General features: G+C 56.0%; 6 protein-coding genes across 6 annotated transcripts; 4 read left to right on the top strand and 2 right to left on the bottom strand.

Moving 5' to 3' along the window:
• Window positions 1-2,646: 2,646 nt before the first annotated feature.
• On the bottom strand, window positions 2,647-3,752 carry PLICBS_003815 (uncharacterized protein; the record flags this gene model as incomplete). Its single annotated transcript, XM_065600301.1, has 7 exons — window positions 2,647-2,775; window positions 2,828-2,910; window positions 2,959-3,142; window positions 3,201-3,287; window positions 3,354-3,410; window positions 3,466-3,530; window positions 3,734-3,752. The coding sequence occupies 7 exons, from the start codon at window positions 3,750-3,752 to the stop codon at window positions 2,647-2,649; spliced, it is 624 nt and encodes a 207-aa protein (XP_065456373.1).
• A 1,166-nt stretch (window positions 3,753-4,918) lies between these two features.
• Window positions 4,919-7,094, top strand: PLICBS_003816 (uncharacterized protein; the record flags this gene model as incomplete). Its single annotated transcript, XM_065600302.1, has 11 exons — window positions 4,919-5,030; window positions 5,104-5,168; window positions 5,223-5,410; window positions 5,467-5,773; window positions 5,841-5,963; window positions 6,015-6,197; window positions 6,251-6,303; window positions 6,361-6,438; window positions 6,488-6,709; window positions 6,758-6,887; window positions 6,936-7,094. The coding sequence occupies 11 exons, from the start codon at window positions 4,919-4,921 to the stop codon at window positions 7,092-7,094; spliced, it is 1,620 nt and encodes a 539-aa protein (XP_065456374.1).
• Window positions 7,095-8,474: 1,380 nt separating this feature from the next.
• On the top strand, window positions 8,475-9,980 carry PLICBS_003817 (uncharacterized protein; the record flags this gene model as incomplete). Its single annotated transcript, XM_065600303.1, has 2 exons — window positions 8,475-8,838; window positions 9,658-9,980. 2 exons carry the CDS (start codon window positions 8,475-8,477, stop codon window positions 9,978-9,980), a joined length of 687 nt encoding a protein of 228 aa, XP_065456375.1.
• A 270-nt stretch (window positions 9,981-10,250) lies between these two features.
• PLICBS_003818 (uncharacterized protein) lies at window positions 10,251-11,774 on the bottom strand (the record flags this gene model as incomplete). The annotated part of the gene is made up of 2 exons (XM_018323599.2): window positions 10,251-10,625; window positions 10,680-11,774. 2 exons carry the CDS (start codon window positions 11,772-11,774, stop codon window positions 10,251-10,253), a joined length of 1,470 nt encoding a protein of 489 aa, XP_018178830.2.
• A 909-nt stretch (window positions 11,775-12,683) lies between these two features.
• On the top strand, window positions 12,684-14,616 carry PLICBS_003819 (uncharacterized protein; the record flags this gene model as incomplete). The annotated part of the gene is made up of 3 exons (XM_018323600.2): window positions 12,684-13,172; window positions 13,231-13,851; window positions 13,912-14,616. The coding sequence occupies 3 exons, from the start codon at window positions 12,684-12,686 to the stop codon at window positions 14,614-14,616; spliced, it is 1,815 nt and encodes a 604-aa protein (XP_018178831.2).
• Window positions 14,617-16,951: 2,335 nt separating this feature from the next.
• PLICBS_003820 (uncharacterized protein) lies at window positions 16,952-18,082 on the top strand (the record flags this gene model as incomplete). The annotated part of the gene is made up of 1 exon (XM_018323601.2): window positions 16,952-18,082. The coding sequence occupies one exon, from the start codon at window positions 16,952-16,954 to the stop codon at window positions 18,080-18,082; it is 1,131 nt and encodes a 376-aa protein (XP_018178832.2).
• Window positions 18,083-18,136: the final 54 nt, after the last annotated feature.

The following is an 18,136-nucleotide window of genomic DNA, read 5'->3' on the forward strand; positions in this document are numbered from 1 at the left end:
CCCGTGCCACACGACGGTGGAAAAGCGCTCTGCCCATGGGCTAATACTCGCTGCGACTGGAACGCACTGCACTCTATCGCCCACGTGGTACCAAGGCACTTTGACTTGCCATTCGTGTTCAGACTCACAGAGAACACTCTCTCGTGTTAGGTATGGCTACCTGCGTTGCTTCATTCGGCGGACAGAGGCTGAGACTCCGAGAGCCTCTGTTCGCTCCTACTCTCCCCGCTGGCGCCCTGCGTGGCGCGGTGGGCCTCAGCCCAAGGTTCGTTCGGCCGACTGCCAACCGGCCGGTTGTGCCCCCGATCCGCCCTGATCCCCCGCTGGAAATTTTGGGTACGGCAAAAGCAGAGGCTTGGCCGCTGGGGTATTTTAGCACAGGCAGACGGTCGGGATATTTCTAGGTTCGCTCCTCTCTTTTTGGGGCGATTTCTGCCCAAGCATGGCCCTACCAACCGATGTACGTATGGCGACCAATTTCACGTTTGTCCCCCAATCCGATCCTAAGCAGCGCGCAGGGCGCGTACGGTCGCGGAAGGCCTGCGAGCCCTGCCGTCAAAAGAAGGTCCGTCTTTCTGGCCAGTGGGCCTTCGCCGCCTGGACTCGCCCACATCTGATGCCCGAGCCTTCACTGTAGAGACGTTGTCCGCATCAGCATCGGGCGTTACGAGCGGATAAGCAACCTAGTCCGCGGGAGTCTACGGTAGTTGAGGGTTCTGCCGCGGGCTCGGACCATGACGACAACGACCGCTCGTCAGTGATCAGAGAACTGCCGTCGCCGAGTCAGGACGATCCCCGCAAACACAGGCACGATGCGCCGTGCACAGCCCTATCAAGGAATGCACACTCAACGTCTGTTTCGCTCGAAAACCCCGCGACGCCGCGGTTTGTGGGCGACTTGAACCCCGAGGCGAGGCTTCTGGACGAGACAACCTCGCCGGAAGACGCGCCGGATACGGCGACTGGCGAGGTTGGAGTCTGGTTGCAGCCTCGTCCACGCAGTAGCTGGAGCACTGGTGCCCAGAAAGAGTCCCCGCCATCATGTCCCCAGCCTCAGGAGCAAAATGTTCGCCCTGGACCACCAACATCCGATCTTCTTCCTGAGAGTACGGTCCGAGCCTTGTCGGATCTCTATTTTGCCAAAGTCCACCCCATCATTCCAATTCTGAATGAAGAAGAGTATCGCCGGTCCCTCTCGCACTTCTTTCCCTCAATGCCACTGGTCCATGCTGTGTGTCTCGTGGTTGCAAAGGACAGCGACGCAGGCACACACCTCAAGCTTCTACAGTCCGGAGATGCTGCGGTACCTGTCCGGCAATTCTGCAGCCAACTCCACGCTTCCTTGGCCATGGCCTTGCTGCGTCCAACGTCCATCAAGAGGATGACCCTGGTTCGCATTCTTGGACTGCTCTCCCTCCATCACGAAGGTTGCGATGGCGCTGAACAGGCCTCCAGCTACATCGCACTGGCTGTGCATTACGCTCAGTCCATGGCATGGCACCTACACCGGCCCAAAGATCACAACTACGATGTAAAAAGGACATTCTGGTGCTTGTGGACCTTGGACAGATTGAACGCCGCCATTCACTCAAGGCCGTGTTGCATGGCCGACATGGATATAGCCATCGAGCACATCACTCCTGCTGAGTCGGGCTCCGTTGCCTTTGATGTTTGGTTCCGTATTTCCAGGCTACTCAACCGGGTCATTGCACTGTATCGTCCACCACACAGTGTCATACCCCCTTCTGGACTGGATTCGGATTTTCCGAGTTTTGAGCAAGTTATACATGAAATGCACGCCTGGCAGCTGCCTCCATCTACCATTGGTACGTGGAGCTCGTATCGATTCTGTAGACATCCATTTGTTCTACTAGCTGACTCTAACGGTACAGCTACATTGCAGGTCTTTTACCTCGCCACCGCCGTTTTATCCCATCGGCTTAAAACGATTGAGTCTCTTCCGTCCCCCACACCGTCAAGACTACGGCAGCAGCTGTCTTCGGTGCACACGATTCGTTACATGCGGGACTCGGAATTCCTGAATGCCCTTCATCCACTTCCCATTGTTGTGTACGCAGTCTCTCTCGCCCTGTCAGTCTCGTATCAACAGCTGCGGTACAGCCGGCTCGCGGCAGATCAGGACGATGCTCACCGAGACTTCAATACAGCCTGCGATATCTTGCAGACGCTTCGTAGGAAGTGGGAAGCAGCAGATCTCATGGCTTCACTAGCGCATCGAATATCTGCAGCGCTTGACAAGCTGCCAAATCTTCGTCTACTTCACGTGGACAGGCCCCGAGGATCCATTGAGAGGCACGGAGCTACGGCCGGGCAGTGTAACGACCGGGAACCTTCCTGGCATCTTGATGCGGCTGCAATGTCGGGAGCTCAGCTCGAAACACAGCATGATATGGAAGCAATGGACTTATTCGTTGGCATGGATGATATTTCTTGGATGTACTTGGATGCCGAGAACCCAATAAGCTTTGACAGCTTCCCACTTCTGAGCGTCGACGGATAATCCACCGGCAACGACCTTCTCATAATTTTAATGGCCGGTCTCGGCATGCTGAAGCGGGTCGACAGAGCATCACATAGCCCATATTTAAGAACCTGTGATTCCAACACCCAAGCCTTCGTACGAACCTATTCGTATGGGACCATACCAATAGCTTGCTGAGTCTCTTTGTTGATACTTGGCTTTCCATATGGATGAAGAATGTTCCATTCTGCCATTTGCTCCTCCTTCAGCACAAAGTCTGTCGGGTCGTGAGACTGCAGCTACATTAGAAGAATACCCATATAATTTTGGTTTGCAAAGGCTTACCGTCATGTACCCTCTCTTGAAGGCCTCGACTTTGCGCTCTCTCTGCTCTTCGCTCAAGAACTCGATGGGCTTGTAGCAAGTATCTGTAACGAGTAAGCTGCTGATCATACCTCGAGCTCTTAGACCCTTACAGATAGCCATGCGCTTGTTAGTCCCAAGTGGTGCAGCACCGTAATGCACAGCACGGGAATCCCAAAGAATAAAGTCACCAGGTTCCATATTTGGCTTCATCCACTCGCAGCCGCGGTCCTTGAACCATTGAAGCTGCTCGTCTGTCCAGTCGAAGAGATCCCTCTTGATCCAGCCACCGTCGGGCTATCATTTGTTACTACAAAAGGGAAGAAAACACAATGCTTCATTGCTGTAAGCTTACCTGAGTGTGTTCCTTGAAATACTGCTCAAAGAGGGGCGCAGATCCGTTCAGGACTGCGAGCCCACCGTCGTCGGGGCCATTGGGTAGCTACGCAGTCTGTCAGACTCTGCGATGGTGTGATTGTGGACATGGAGAGTGCGTGGAGCGACATACGAGGTTGAGTAGACCCTGAATGCAGTGGGGCCAAGGACGGTAGGCGCTCTGATCAGACTATAACATTGTTGGCATCGACAATATCCTCGAAACAAAAAGACTTTGCCCTTACGTGAGGCCAGGGTGCTTTGCCGTGGTTCGCTTCCTCCGGGGTGGGGAAAGCCAGCGTGCCTCCATCTGTAACGATTAGAGAGAGTATGTAGAGAGCGAGCCTGTTTTCGTACCGAAGGAGACCGTGAGCTTGTCGGTACCCCAGATCTTGGCAAAAATATCCCTGACTCCGGGTTCCGATTTGCAGTCCCAAACGAATTGTGCGTGAGCAAAAGAGAAGCTGGAATCCCATCAGAACGAAGGCCTCAACAAGCTCCACCCAAACGTACTGATCGAAAAGCCCGCCATGCCGGTGTCGGGGGATATTAGTGGATTTCCACGTTGGCTGGTCACTGCGCCGATATCCCATATTGAAACCTTCAAGCCAATCTTCGGCCTTTTCCGCGTACTTCAATGCCCTGCCTCGAGGAACCGCCCCTTTGACGAGAGCCCACTTCAGACTGCGTTAGCCCGCCGAAGTCCGTTGGCAACTTGGAGGCATACGTACGCCGTTACGATGAAGATTCTGCAGCCACTGCGGACTCTGAGGTGTAAGAGCTGCGAGTTTGGGACTCGGCCTGTCAATTCCCAAAGGACCGCGGGGGTCTTCCCAGTGGTCCTGTTCGGCCCAAGTGACGGCGGTCCGACAAGGTTGAGTGCTTGTGAGTGCACGTAATGGCTGGCCTTTATGAAGCCAACAAGTTGCGCCTCGCGCTAGCTTTGTAAGACTCATGGTCAATAAGAGAGTGGTGTCAAGTACGCAGTGCTCGAGTAATGGCGTCGACCGTCCGAAAGCACGAGTGTCAAGTATATACTGCACCGGCTGCTAGACCACTGTTGCGGCGCCGAGACCATTTTGGGAAGTAGCCTCCGCATTTTGTGGCGGAGGTGTGGCCCGGCATCGGTGTAAAAGCACTCATTCATGGATAGGCCAATGACCTTGTCGATAACTTATATCAGGTCTAGGCTCGTGGTCGCTCTTACGGGCAGTAAAGAAAGCGTGTTGGGTCTAATCAATTGATTCATGTCTTGTTGGATTGCAAAACGCCATGGCTGCATTCATCTACTTGTCGCAAGAGACTGCAAAGTGAACTTCCGTTCTGTGCACACTGTGGGCGCCAGCCTCGAAGAGCGGGCATCCCAAAACGTGCCAAGCTGCCACCGGACTCGTACGCCACCCTGTCGTTTCAGCGGCTATGTGTCGACGCCACTCGGGATTTCCACTCCGACGTCGTCGGAGCTCTCTCGGCCGTGCTGTCACTTCCCTGACCCAGGTCCTGTTCCCCGGATCCACAGTCCTGTGCCGTGTGGTACCCCGGATTCTGTTGTCTAGTGAGTTTAAATTCTGGAGTCCCGCGCTTCCATCTGACATCCGGGGTACCAGAGGGACTTTGATAGATCAAACTTTTGGCTACATATCCCATCCATATAACCTTTCAATTACCGTCCTCAAGCCATCAGTACCCATGGTTGCCATGGATAGCAAGGATTCGAATCAGTCCACCTCTGACCACTGCGACAATGTCCGTCAGTCAAAGGCTGCCGGCAATGTTGATGGAAACGAGGTCCTGGAAACAAGATTCGCCGGTAAGACTTATGGATATTACGAAGACTGAACGGTTCTAATGCAGATACGCAGCACTTGGACGTTGGACCGCAGTAAAGACCTTCTGGAGGGCCATGCTCTTTTGCATGATCCTCAACTGGGCAGCCCTCAATGACGGCGTCAGACATACCCCTTCTTGCTCATCGTCGGCCAAGTTACTAACTGTCTTATAGTTCCAACAGCAAATTCCCGGCAACGTGATTCCCATGCAGGCCTTCATCAACACAATGGCAGACACTACCGTCGATGGCGCCCCAGCAATCAGTGCCAAGGTCATCTCGTATTGGCAAGGCTTTGCTGAGATGTCCAAGACCCTAGGCATGTTCACCGGAGGGTACTTTGCCGACCGTTTTGGTCGAAAGTGAGCCTCCCTAGGGCAATCACCCCTTCTCGAGCGCATGCGCTGATTCACTCTAGGCGGGCCTTGCTTGGCGCCATAGTCGTGCTGCTTGGTGGCTCCATCACCGAGATCTGTGCATTTGACTGGAAGAGCTGGCTCGGTGGCGCCATTCTCATTCGTACAGGAGTTGGCCTGGCGCAGTCTATCCTCATCGTCTACGTTTCGGAGCTAGCACCTTTCCAAGTTCGAGGCTTCATGATTGGCGCCTATCAACTGTTTATTGCTGTCGGCCAGCTCCTCAGCGCGATATCCACCCAGCTCGTCGTGATCCATCGTCCCATGGAATGGAGACCCCTGATCGCCACCGAGTTCATTTTTAGCGGTGTAAGTCCCCCAAATGATGTGCTTCAGACTCTTGAGGGGCTCGTGCCTGATCCGCCGTGCTCTACAGATTCTCCTGATTCTCATATGGTTTGTCCCCGAGTCCCATCTCTATCACGCTCGGAGGGACGACCATGAAAAGGCAAAGAGTTCCATGCTGAGGTTGTATGGAAACGCGCCTGGTTACGATGTCGTACGTGATATACGAAGAATCTGGAACAGGAATATTACTGATGGCATGCAGGAACACGAATACCGCGTGATCCAACATGGTATCCAGGCTGAGCGAGAGTTTAGCCAATCAGCCAAGACGTCCTCTTTCATGGAAATCTTTAACCGCCACAACTGGCGCAGAACATTAGCTGGCTGCATGGGCATCTGCAGTCAGTGGACCGCTGGCGCTCCCATCGTTTTTGCATACTCTACGGTACGGTTCTTCAGAACATCTAGAGACTACCAAGTCAGTTGACTCGCCTGCAGTACTTCTTCAAAGTCGCCGGAATCAAGGATCCCTTCCTGGTCACAATCATCACGTAAGCATATTCGACATTTCGTCGGAAAACACACCAGGCATGCTAAGCACACCCAAGATTTGTCTTGCTCATTGTCTCGATATTTCTGTCGTTGGTTGCATGCGAGTACATTGGACGGAGACCTCTCCTCATCGGGTAAGTTTGAAACACTCCGCTGATACCCCGGGCTAACGCAGTCGACCAGGGGATGTTTTCTGATGATGCTATTCAACATCGCCCTAGGAACGACAGGCTTCTTTAAGACCGTGTCCTCGGAAAAGGCGGCATTGGGCTTCTTGCTACTTTGGGTCATCTGCTATGGCTGTTCTGCTGGTCCGATTGGCTACGTTGCAGCCGGGGAGACCTCGACTCCTCGACTGCGAGCTCAGACAACTGGGTTCAACTTGGGCTGCTACGGCCTTGGCTTGTACGCTCAGATCTCATGACTGCCCAACTCTTGCTGACCCGATCTTAGTGTCGTTTTCCAGTGGACAATCTCCTATATGATCAGCCCTGATGCTGCAAATCTAGGTGTTAAGGCAGTCTACGTTTGGGCTGGCTTGTTAGTGCCTACGGTGGCCCTGCTCTATCTCTACTATCCTGAGGTGAGTGATTCTGACACTGAATCCTTGTCTGCCGCTGACAATCTTCAGACGTACGGACGCACATATTGGGAGCTTGACGAGCTCTACGAGCGGAAAATCCCGGCTTGGAGGTTCAAAAAGACTCAGACCCTGTCCGAGCAGAGTGGTTACAAGGAGAAGGGCGCCACACCGCGCCCATCAAAGGTAGTTGGCATGGCAGAATCATGAGGCTAAGGCACATGGTCATGGTGCGCCGCTTCTGAAGCTAGTTATCATGAACGCTGCTTATCATTTTCTGTACCGTCTTTCTTCACTGACGTTCCAATCCTATTATCTCTTGAAGGGAATGTGGCTATAAGAGCCAATCCGAGAACAAGAAGATCACTGCTTGAAACGCCTGTTGTCCCAATGTGTAGGGTACCTACAGTACCTGCACTGGTATTGCCTACGTCTATGAAGGTTTCCTTCCCGTTAAGGGTGTCGACCGGGGCGACTGGCAGATAGACAAGGGACGAGATACCAGCCAAACGAGAGCCGCAAGAAACATCCTTCCAAGCCGTTGGAAGTAATATTATGAGGAGTGCTGTTCGTAGAGTTAACTTTTGCTAGTTGTAGACCCCTCCTATATTTTTCTTTCTCGGCCGCGCCCTATCCCCATGCTATTCTAGTGATTTTTACTGCATAAGCGGTATAGGCATGGGACGGTAGCGGCGCGCTGCCTATTGCTTTCGTTGCTTTCGTTGCTTTCGTTGCTTTCGTTGCTTTCGTTGCTTTCGTTGCTTTCGTTGCTTTCGTTGCTTTCGTTGCTTTCGTTGGTTGCTATCTCTGCTATCGCTGCTATCGCTGCTACTGCTCCTATGGGCTCTACAACTAGCAAAAGTTGGCTCTACAAACAGCACTACTCAATAGTATACGTATTTGTTGTCGTTATGCTCGCCAGCCATTCGCCCCGGATAGCCCATACCGATAGCCCCTACCGCCCAAAAAAGACAGGCGCCTGCGTCTAAAAAGCCTCTGCATTTGTTGGGTCCCGACCGTCCAGGTTGATGTGGTCTGGACCCAGTGCCACATACATGTAGGGTCGGCGCACAGTCACCCGATGAAGTGCGGGTAAGCCGCATTGAGATCCGTGGTCCGCCTGGGCCCCACAGCGGCAACTTGTTTGGGGAAGTCGCGGCGCCCTGGGGTGCAAGTCGGAAGCGGCCCCTGTGCGGCGTCCCCCACAGCTTTAGGCCCTTGGGCCGACGGTGAACCTATGAGCTCCTGAGACTCCTGCCTTTTGGGGTTCCTCCACAACAAGCCCTTGTCCTCCGTCGGTCGCATGGTTTCGATATTTGACCTGCCAACTGGTCTGCCGTTTAGATCCGTGCTTGTTGTTCCAATCAAGTCGCCTGTCCGACTAAAGCGTCGCTATCTGCGCCCACAGGTCACCGCCTCCAACGAATACAATCAGTTTTGATCATCAGTTGCCGCCAGAGTTAGCGAGTGCGGGTTTATACAGTTCTGCGTTAAGACTCTGCCCTGGAAATGTTGCGCAGCTGCTACACGACCTGGCGGCGCGCCCCGACATTGGCTCGCGCTGCTTCAACCGTGGCAGCCGGTCGCTCAATGGGCACAAGCGGTGATATAGGGGACTCTTTTACTTCCATCTCTGGAGCAGAGGCCGCCCCTCTTCCGGACAGGTTCGTGGACCTAAAGCGCCACTTGGCTCGAGGCAAGCATCAGAAGCTTTGGGACGGCTGGTGTCGGTTGCTGAGGACACTTGAGCGCGAGAACGAGACAATCGCAGCAAGGAAGTCTGACGTCATTCCTCAAGTGCGCTTCGCTGAGCTGGACAGTGACTGCGAGAAACTCAAACATGAAATCCAGAAAAGGGGAGTCGTCGTCGTCAGGGGCGTGATCCCGCAGTCTGAAGCCAGAGCGTACAAGGACGAAGTCGAGGGATACGTCCGCAAGAATCCTCAAACGAGAGGTGAGAGTTATTGGGCGAAAACACCGGTGCATCAACTAAAGTTTAGCAGGCTTTCCGAAGCATGATCCGCAAGTCTATGAGCTCTATTGGTCAGCGCCGCAACTCAAAGCTCGCTCACACCCAGCCATGATGGAGGTTCAGCAACGTCTCATGACCTCTCTCTGGACCAGCTCTCTCGACGCTCCTATATCTCTGTCCCATCCACTCACATATGCCGATCGACTCCGCATCCGCCAGCCCGGTGATACATCCTTCGCTCTCGGACCGCATATCGACGGCGGGAGCGTCGAACGTTGGGAAAAGGAGGGATACGGACGAGGAGGAGTGTACGACAAGATCTTCGAAGGAGATTGGGAAAAATACGACCCTTTTGACGCAACAACCAGGATAGATGCCGTCAATAACCTTTACGATGGACCTGGGGCCTGCTCTATGCTCAGGCTATGGCAGGGGTGGCTGAGCATGAGCGAGTGTGGCCCTCTGGAGGGAACACTACTGGTGAATCCACTGATCAAGCTCTCGACCGCATACTTGCTTCTGCGTCCCTTTTTTACGCCAATCAGCCGTTCCAGGCACGAAGGGTTCTTAAACGCCAGCAACTGGATGCTTCTGAACGAGGCAAATATGACTACCGAACTTCAGGGGGCATCCCTAGAGCACCGGCAAGAGCTCAATGAAGAGCTCCATCCACACCTTGCTTTGGGTCAGACCATGGTCCATATCCCGAAGATGCATCCCGGCGATTTTGTTGCATGGCATTGCGACTGTACGTCTCCTGCATGTTCCTACCAGCTGCGCGGTGCTAATCTTCCTCAACAGCAATCCACGCAGTCGACAAGCAGCATATTGGCAAAGATGACTCGAGTGTCTTGTACATTCCCGTCTGTCCGCTCACTCAATCTAATGCGGAATATCTGGCTCGCCAGCGTGACACCTTTCGACGGGGCACTCCAGCTCCCGATTTTCCTGGTGACGAGGGCGAGTCTGAGCATGTTGACAGGCCGTCCGAGGACATGCTGCAGACCTGCACCAACACCATGGGCAGACAAGCATTTGGTCTAGACAGACTGGCTCTAGCGGAAGGGGCTAGCCCTGGAGAGCAGAAGGTTGTGCAAAGAGCCAACAAGATTCTCGGATATTAATAGCTGTAGCTCTGTCTATAATATTATGTAGACAATCATGCATCGTGTCGGCAACATATGCAAGGGTCTAACCACCCATGTGTACGCCGGCCTCCTCCCACACGGAACGCCTGCTCCCGATTCACGTGCAGATGTACACTGCCCGCCCATCTCTGCAAGCGGGAAATGGCGGCATCTTTGCCTTCCTCTGCAGACCAAGTTTGCTCCCTCGCATCACCTTAACCCTGTATTGCGCCGTGCCCAAGAGATAACAAACCACAAAACAATGCTTTAGCATTTCCAACCTTCCAGCCTGTCCGACATCCACCCGCTGGTATGCATGAGCGACGTCTTTCGCTGGGACATGGATGGGGCATAGCCCTGTCCCATGGTGATCTTGTCGTCCATCTTGCAGAGGTCTTCGACAAAGGACCACATTGCGCAGTTCGTCCACCCTCTGCAGGCAGCCTCACAGGCCTCAACGGATCTCCACGCTTTTTTCCACAGCGCGGCGTCGTACTTGCTGCCGTCTTTGGGGACAGCGGCCCATTCCCGGTTGGCAGAGGATATCTCATAGAGGCTGGCCATGTTGTCCCACCACTGGGCGGTTTTCAGTATGCGGGGCAGGATCATGCTCTTGAAGAAGTCGCGGTATAGCATCGGGGTCTAGAAACGGTGGTGAGCAAAACGACGTGGAAAGGATGGGAAACCTGCGCTTACATCAAAGTTCCAGCTCTTCTCCAGCTCATAGTACCGGGCAACGTCGCGGTTGTGGACCTTGTGCCAGGACAGCAGAGGATGACACCAGTTACTCCTGCTAAAGGCAAAGGTCCAGTGGACGAGGGGATTAAACCCCCACGTGAACTTTTCGTCGCCGCCGTTCTCTCCGAAGCGGATTCCGTGGTCCTTCAACGCCAGGCCAAGCACCTGGTCGCCACAGCAGTGCTCCGCGACGTACTTGTGGTACTTTTCCACCATCCCTGGGTTCTTGCCAAATGATGCCTCCCACGCGCCCCTGGACAGCACAAAGCCCGCGCCGCCATGCGCAAAGACGGCATCCGACTTGGCAGCATAGCTGCCGAGGTAGTGGTTCTTCCGCCAGTCGAAGCCCGCCAGGAACTTGCGGATGTTAGGAAGAAACAGGTAGGCGTCGTCCTCCATGTAGATATACCACTTGACGTGCGGCCAGTTCCGCCCCGCGTGCTCCATAAGCGGGATGAACTTGTACTTGTCGATGATCCAGCCGCCGACGGGACCCCACTCGTCGCCGTCGACGCCAGCGGCCTCGCTGTAGTAGTTGTGGGCGACGTACTCGAACTGCTGCCGGTAGACGTCGAAGTCGGCTGACCGCTTTGTCTCGTCGGTCATGTTGGCGAGGGCATCGACGACAGTGAATGAGCCGATGGTCTCGGCATTGTCCGAGTAGATGACAATGTTGGACGGGGAGATGCGGCTGCCGGAGAGCGTCGTGGTGAGGTGGACGAGGAGGCGCTTCCACATGGACGTCCCGCCCGTCTTCATGATGAGCAGAACATCATCCTCTCCGAGCCTTTGCGGCGTTGTAGGAGCTTTGGGAGACGGCTCGCTGTGGGAAACCTGCCGTGTCGGCTCAACGGCTGGCTTTCCGGCCGACTGTGTACGAGCTGGCTCCGCGCTTGGAGGTGCGCCCGCGCGCGTCGCATCGCGGTCCGTCGTCTTGGGAGCCGGGAGTCCAAAGTTCTCGACGGTCGGGTCAATCAAGCTGAAGACCAAGATGATGCATATCGCGATGATGACCGCCGGGACCAGCCGGTTGTTCCTGTAAGTGACAGCCATGTCTGCCCGACGAGATGCTGCGTCTGAGACAGCGATGCCATCGGTCGCGGAAGCAAGAGAGGCCCTGGGAGGGACGAGAGAGCCATATCCTTTTGTGGAGCCTGCGCTCGGCTTCAGGCTGCGTCCCGTACAGGTTTTCCTTCGGTCCCTGCAGATTCCAGATGCCGATCTTCGGGTCGGCGCCTGCTAAATGTGGACGCTCCCCTGACAGGGCGGCAGTTCCGAGAGTTCTAGCGTCACTTTTCCAAGTGGCGGTTGCACAAATGACCGGGTGACCCCGAGCAGAGCGTAAGCAGGCTTCTGTGGTGGCACTGGTGGGGGCTTTGCCTGAAGACGTGCCGTGTCTCATACGCCACGCCGGAGAGTTGATCGTGAAGAGTCAGATCCCGATAGGCACCAAGCTGGCGCCTCACCCCTCAGACCCGGCCAGGGCGGAGCCGGGTGCTGAGTTGGCGTAGCACTCAAAACGGGCACGCTCCGAGTTTGGGTCCGACCGCGAGAAAACGGGACGCAAAAGTCTTCGTCAACGGCTCCAGACAGCGGCCAACAATGAGGCTCTGCTCGTATTGTGTCATTTCCGCAGGCTGCAATGGCCCACCGGCGGGTTCTGGTCCCTGCGGGTTTCGTCAGCCGCAACCCTGACACTCGCTTTTCGCACGGACGGCAATGGCAAAGATCGGCGGCTGCCCAAGAGAGAAAATCCCATCCAGGCCGAGCTTCTCGAACATGGAGCTCGCCAAGATGGCGCTTCCCGTGCGGGAAATTCTTATTATCGCCATGTGCTCCCGCGAAGTCTTCGTCTGACGGCGTCAAGTGTGAGCAGCGCGCTGTTGCGGTTGTCCGTGTCTGCAGTCACTCGTTTTACTTCGCAGACATGCTGCTCGAGGCGTGATTCATTACGAACAAGACATGGCCATCGCGGAGGATTATCGTCAGGCGGGATCGGCCCCTGTTCCGGCAGAGGCCGTCTCGCCTCCCGTCTCGCTGCTGCGCAAGGTGCTCAACGTCGCCGGCTGCATCGTCTGCCTCCCAATCTATTGGGTTGCCACCGTTCACTGCCGATGGCCAGTGACACTCGATCTCATTTTAACAATTGCTCTCACGGAGCTCACCCGGTATGTCAACGAGGGGCGGCGCATGGCCTACTATGAGGAGTTCCGGCCGCCGGTGATGCGGGACGACATGGACCCGGAGAAGGCTGCGCTGGAACTCGAGCTGCTGTCGCCTTTCAGTCCCCAGTTGGACTGCATGGCGGCCGTGGTGGGATGGCGCGAGGACCCTGCGCTCTTCACCAGGGCGCTGGAGAGCTACAAGACGGCGAGGGGCTGCATGTTTCTCATGGTCGGCATCGATGGCGACGAAGCCCAGGATCAGGACATGGTTGACGTCTTTAACCTAGTACGTCGCAATTAGTCGTCGAACATCCAAGAGAGCCCTGAGTTCTAACGCGGTATAGGTCTATCCCCATCGATCAGCCACCATCCACGTACCGGAACCCTTGGGCGAAGTCGCCCAGCGCGTTCGTGAAGAGCAAATCGCCATCCGCCAACGACGAGGCCAGGCGGTCGACAAGGACGAAGTCGACCGCATCGCCTTGGAGTACTGCGCCAAGCTCGCACGCGGTCTCATCGCGCAAGCCGACATCTCGCTCAGCGGCCCCGACGCCATCAGCCAGCTCTGCATCCGCCAGCGGCACCTGCACGAAAAGGGCATCATGTTCTCCACGTACATCTTCTCCTTGGTCATCGCCGAAGAGCTGGGCATCGAGTTCCTCTGGAGCTCCGACTCGGACACCATCGTCGCTGAGGACTCGCTGAGCAGGACGGTCGACACCGTCGCCGCGGACTCTGCCGTCGGGGGCGCGAGCTCGGCGCTTGTCGTGCACAACGGCCAGGAGACTGCGGTGACGAAGCTCGCCGAGACGGTGTACTGGGGAGAGCTGTACCTCACCAGGTCGCTGCCCGCGGCGACGGCGACGAGCGACTGCCAGAGCGGGCCGAGCACGCTCTTCCGTCTCGCCGCGCTGCCGCCGATATTGGTCCCCTGGTATCTGCAGACGATATTCGGGAAGCGCATGGTTAGTTGCTTGACAGGAGACGCAAGCCGGCGAGACTACAAGCTGACGGGGTATCGGTAGATCATCAACGAGGACCGCCATCTCACGACCAACCTCCTCCAGCGCGGTTGGGGCATCGTCTTCGCTTCCGACGTCCTGACATCGACCGACACGCCGACGACCCTCGCGCGCTGGATCCGCCAGCAGGTCCGCTGGGCCAGGGCAACGCACATCGAATCCCTGCTCCAACCGCGCGTCTACCCCATGAACCACCCGCTGCTGTTCTACTCCATGTCCAAGCGCGAGTTCGGCCCCGCCATCGCGCTGCTCGCCGTGGTGTATTACTTCTTCACCTCGCGACAGCTCATCGCCATCTCCGGGGCGGACCTGCTGCTGCGCTGCGTGACCGCCTTTGCGTACAACGTCCTGCGCAACCCGCACCGCCTGGAGCCGAGGTCCCTCAAGTGGGTGGTGCCGGGCATGGCATTCTACCACATCCCGCTGCCCGCCGTGCACGTCTGGAGCATGCTGACGCTGACGGCCGACGGCTGGGGCACGAGCATGCGGGCGAGCGGCGAGAGGGCAAAGAAGGACAGCGTCAGGCAGGCGTGGTTCGAGACGGGCTTCTTTGTCGTCTGGATGGGCGTCGTCGCAGGGTGCTTAGCGCGATGGTCCAGTGATCATTTGTTCATGATAGACGGGGCTTGGAAATCTTGCTTCTTCATCAGCAGCGTGGCATTTGCTTCTTATACGGCCTGGCGACTAACGATATACAAGACGTCGTAATGATCAATAGACGGGACACGTGCGCAAGGCCGCCTTGCTTGCATATGAGTCCTCGAATAATAATACAATAGAATCGTCACTTCTCGAGTCTGAATCGCACTCGAGCTTCTCACGCCGGGGCAGCCAACGAGACCTTCGCCAGCGCTTATCAGGAGACAGTGGCCAGTTGCTCAATGCTAGCACAGGCTTGGGCCATGACTGCGCACCCCGGTGTGATGGACGAGCAAGCGCCGCCCAGGTCGTTAATGCCAGCTCATCAATGCCACCGCCAGCCATCCGACACGCAACGAAGCTCGGCTATTTGCTCGCCAAATAGTCCAGGGATGTTGAGTTGGGGTCGCATTTCAATGCAGAACCTTCAGCCAAGTGCCAATGGAGTTGCGACTGCAGGCGGACCTCAACAGGGATCTCCCACAATTTGGCAATCTGCTGTGCCACGCACTTGGGGACAACAACGGCGCATGGTGCTTTCCTTGCGTGTGCAACTCATTTGCAGCCGAGGCTTCGATAACATCGTTGACGATGGCACCGTCGCCGGGGGAGCTGCTGCCATATAGACCATCGATCGTAGCGAAGACGAGCTCCCGAGAGCTCCCGATGATGAAACTCAAGGACAACCGCACACCGACGTGCACGTGTTGCTATCGCATTACCTACCAGACGCAGCCCATGGCTAATTGCATGAAGTGAAATGCAAAGGACGACGTTGCCCAGCTTCCATGTCAGAAATCCCGCGGCCCACCCCTTAAAACTCAATGACGACAAGGATAACTAACGGTGCAACATTGTTTCCTCCCCTAGTATACCCACAGTATACGCGGAGACACCGAGCTATCGGCAGTGAAGACCTACGTTCTTCCCGCCGTTGCCCTGGCATGCCCCGCCATTGCAGGTGTCGCTGCTAATTCAGTCAGTTTACCATTGGGGGATGAGGAGTGCTATTCGTAGAGCCAACTTGTGCTAGTTGTAGAGCCCTGCTATGTTTTTCTCTCGGCCGCACCCTACCCCCATGCTGCCCTAGCGATTTTTACTGCGCAATGGCGCAGGCATGGGGCGGCAGTGGCGCGCTGCTTGTTGCTGTCGTTGCTCTCGTTGCTTTCGTTGCTGTTATAGGTATCGTTGCTCTCGTTGCTCTCGTTGCTCTCGTTGCTCTCGTTGCTCTCGTTGCTCTCGTTGCTCTCGTTGCTCTCGTTGCTCTCGTTGATGCTATTGCGCCTATGGGCTCTACAACTAGCAAAACCTGGCTCTATAAATAGCACTACTCTTGGGGATATAGGTCCGGTCACAAAGCGCGATGGTATGACCCTGGTCTGCGATATTGTACTATGGCTATCTACTTTTTATTGCAGAAGGCGGCTGTCCTGACAATACCGACCAACGGGCCCCTGGGCATGTCGGACTAGAAAATCGATGCAGGGAGTGCGTTCATCTTGACGGCGGCTGCACCATCGGCCATGGAAGCGGCTACGCTTGGGGAGCATGGAGTCTGCACCTGGGACGGAAACCGCTGCAGGTCCATCTGCATACCCGATGGGGGGACTCGTCAGATGCGGTGCCTCCAACCAGACAGCGGGTAAGTTTCGACTGAACCAGGATCCCAACCGCTCTTTTAGCTAATATAAGTGACGTAGACGGGATGGAAGCTCGGCAGCTTGGGACACAATGTCCTGCTAGCGACTGAATCTTGAGCGTTTCGTCTGGTGGCTGTTGCTGTTCAGCTGTTTTTAGGCACGGGCCCGCTGGAGCCGTTGTGGCTGCGAACATGAATGTTTGGCTTGTTTGCCCCGGACCTCCCATGCATCCTGCGTCTCTCATGATCGACAGACACAATTTCTCCTCCCTTGAGTAGTGCTTTGCCGTTGGCTCACCTTTATTTCCTCGATATCTCGACTACTTCCGGATCTACATTGCTCAAAGCACCAGGCGATACATGTAGGTGGCACTGCGGCAATACGTACTCGGTGGTCGCGAGAAGTGATCTGATATTCGTAGCCCTCTGCTCGCTCAGTCTCCCTATGGCGTGGTTGCCGCGTCCGCATCTGGCTTCTCGTGACATCGAGCACTGCTGCACTGGCCGAGCTCAATCTTAAAGCGTTGGATGTTGGCCATGCGCAATGGAGCATAAATACATGAATTTACCTGATGTGCACAGTAAAACGTTGGTCCTCGAACTTCGTTTATGCAGATCGTCCTGGCCAGCGCATGACTGTTGGTCCGGCGGCCTGTGGCACCAACAGCCGGTGCCGAGCTGGGCTTTAATAAAGGGGCGCGAACACTTGGTGAAAACTGATGGAAGCATAAATCTTCAAAACAATCCACCCTCAAGTCGCCAATTATGGCGGCTAAGCCGCGTTCCAGAATAATCCTTGGCATAGCAATTCTGGCTTTGATATGGTGGAGTTTCTTCAGACCCTCGCCGTATGCCGCTGGCTCAAGCTCCCACCACGTCACCACCACCACGCCGCTGCCGCCTCTCGACTTCCTCAAGGCGGCCTCAGACCGCGGCCGGAAACACGCAGAGTACTACGCCTCCCAGGCGGCACGGGAGTTTTGCGCCGCGCATGGATACTCGGTGTTCACGCCGCGCAGCGTCTTGGGCGAGCGCAGAGTATACGACCTCATCATGGTGAACTCGGAGCTGGACTTTTTGGAGATTCGGCTCAACGCGTTATACGACTACGTTGACTACTTTATCATTGTGGAGTCGGCCAAGACGTTTCAGGGCGGGAAGAAACCCCTCGTGATTAAGGACAACTGGGCCAGGTTCCGTCGTTACCACGCCAAGATGGTTTATCACGAGTTGACGTTCCCGGCCGGCTTCGACCCGCATCGTGCGTGGGACTATGAAGACTTGCAGCGGGACGCCACGTACGAGCAGGTGCTGGTGAAGTTACAAGGGCAAAGGGCTCCGACACAGGGCGATGTCATCATCGTGGCCGACGTCGACGAGATCCCGCGTCCGCAATCCCTCCTCGTGCTCCGCTCGTGCAACTACCCCCGGCGCCTCACGCTCGCCTCGAAGTTCTACTACTACTCTTTCCAATTCCTTCACACCGGGCCAGAGTGGCCGCACCCTCAGGCGACGTACTACGAAGAGTCGCGCACCCTGAAGCCCACCAACCTGCGCAACGGGGACGGCGGCTTCGCCCCCTTCCGCGGCCGAGAAATGGGGGTGCTGAACAACGCGGGGTGGCACTGCAGCAGCTGCTTCGCGACGATGGAGCAGTTCCTCAACAAGATTTCCAGCTTCTCTCACGGGTGGATGAACGCCGAGCAGTACAGGGACAGGGACAGGATCGCCGCGGCGGTGCGGGAAGGGAGGGATCTCTGGGAGAGAGACGTGGACACATTCACCAGAATCGAGGGGAATAGGGACATGCCGCCGCTGGTGCTGGCGGAGCCGGAGCGCTTTGGCTACATGTCGAATCGGGACGGACCGTCGGCAGGGTTTACAGATTATCCATGAGAGGAGGATACGTAAAGGGGGAAGCCAGACACAACTCACCATGTCTCTCCGCAC

This window comes from Purpureocillium lilacinum, assembly GCF_023168085.1.
Source record: "Purpureocillium lilacinum CBS 284.36 DNA, scaffold_2, whole genome shotgun sequence".
Lineage (NCBI taxonomy): Eukaryota > Fungi > Ascomycota > Sordariomycetes > Hypocreales > Ophiocordycipitaceae > Purpureocillium > Purpureocillium lilacinum.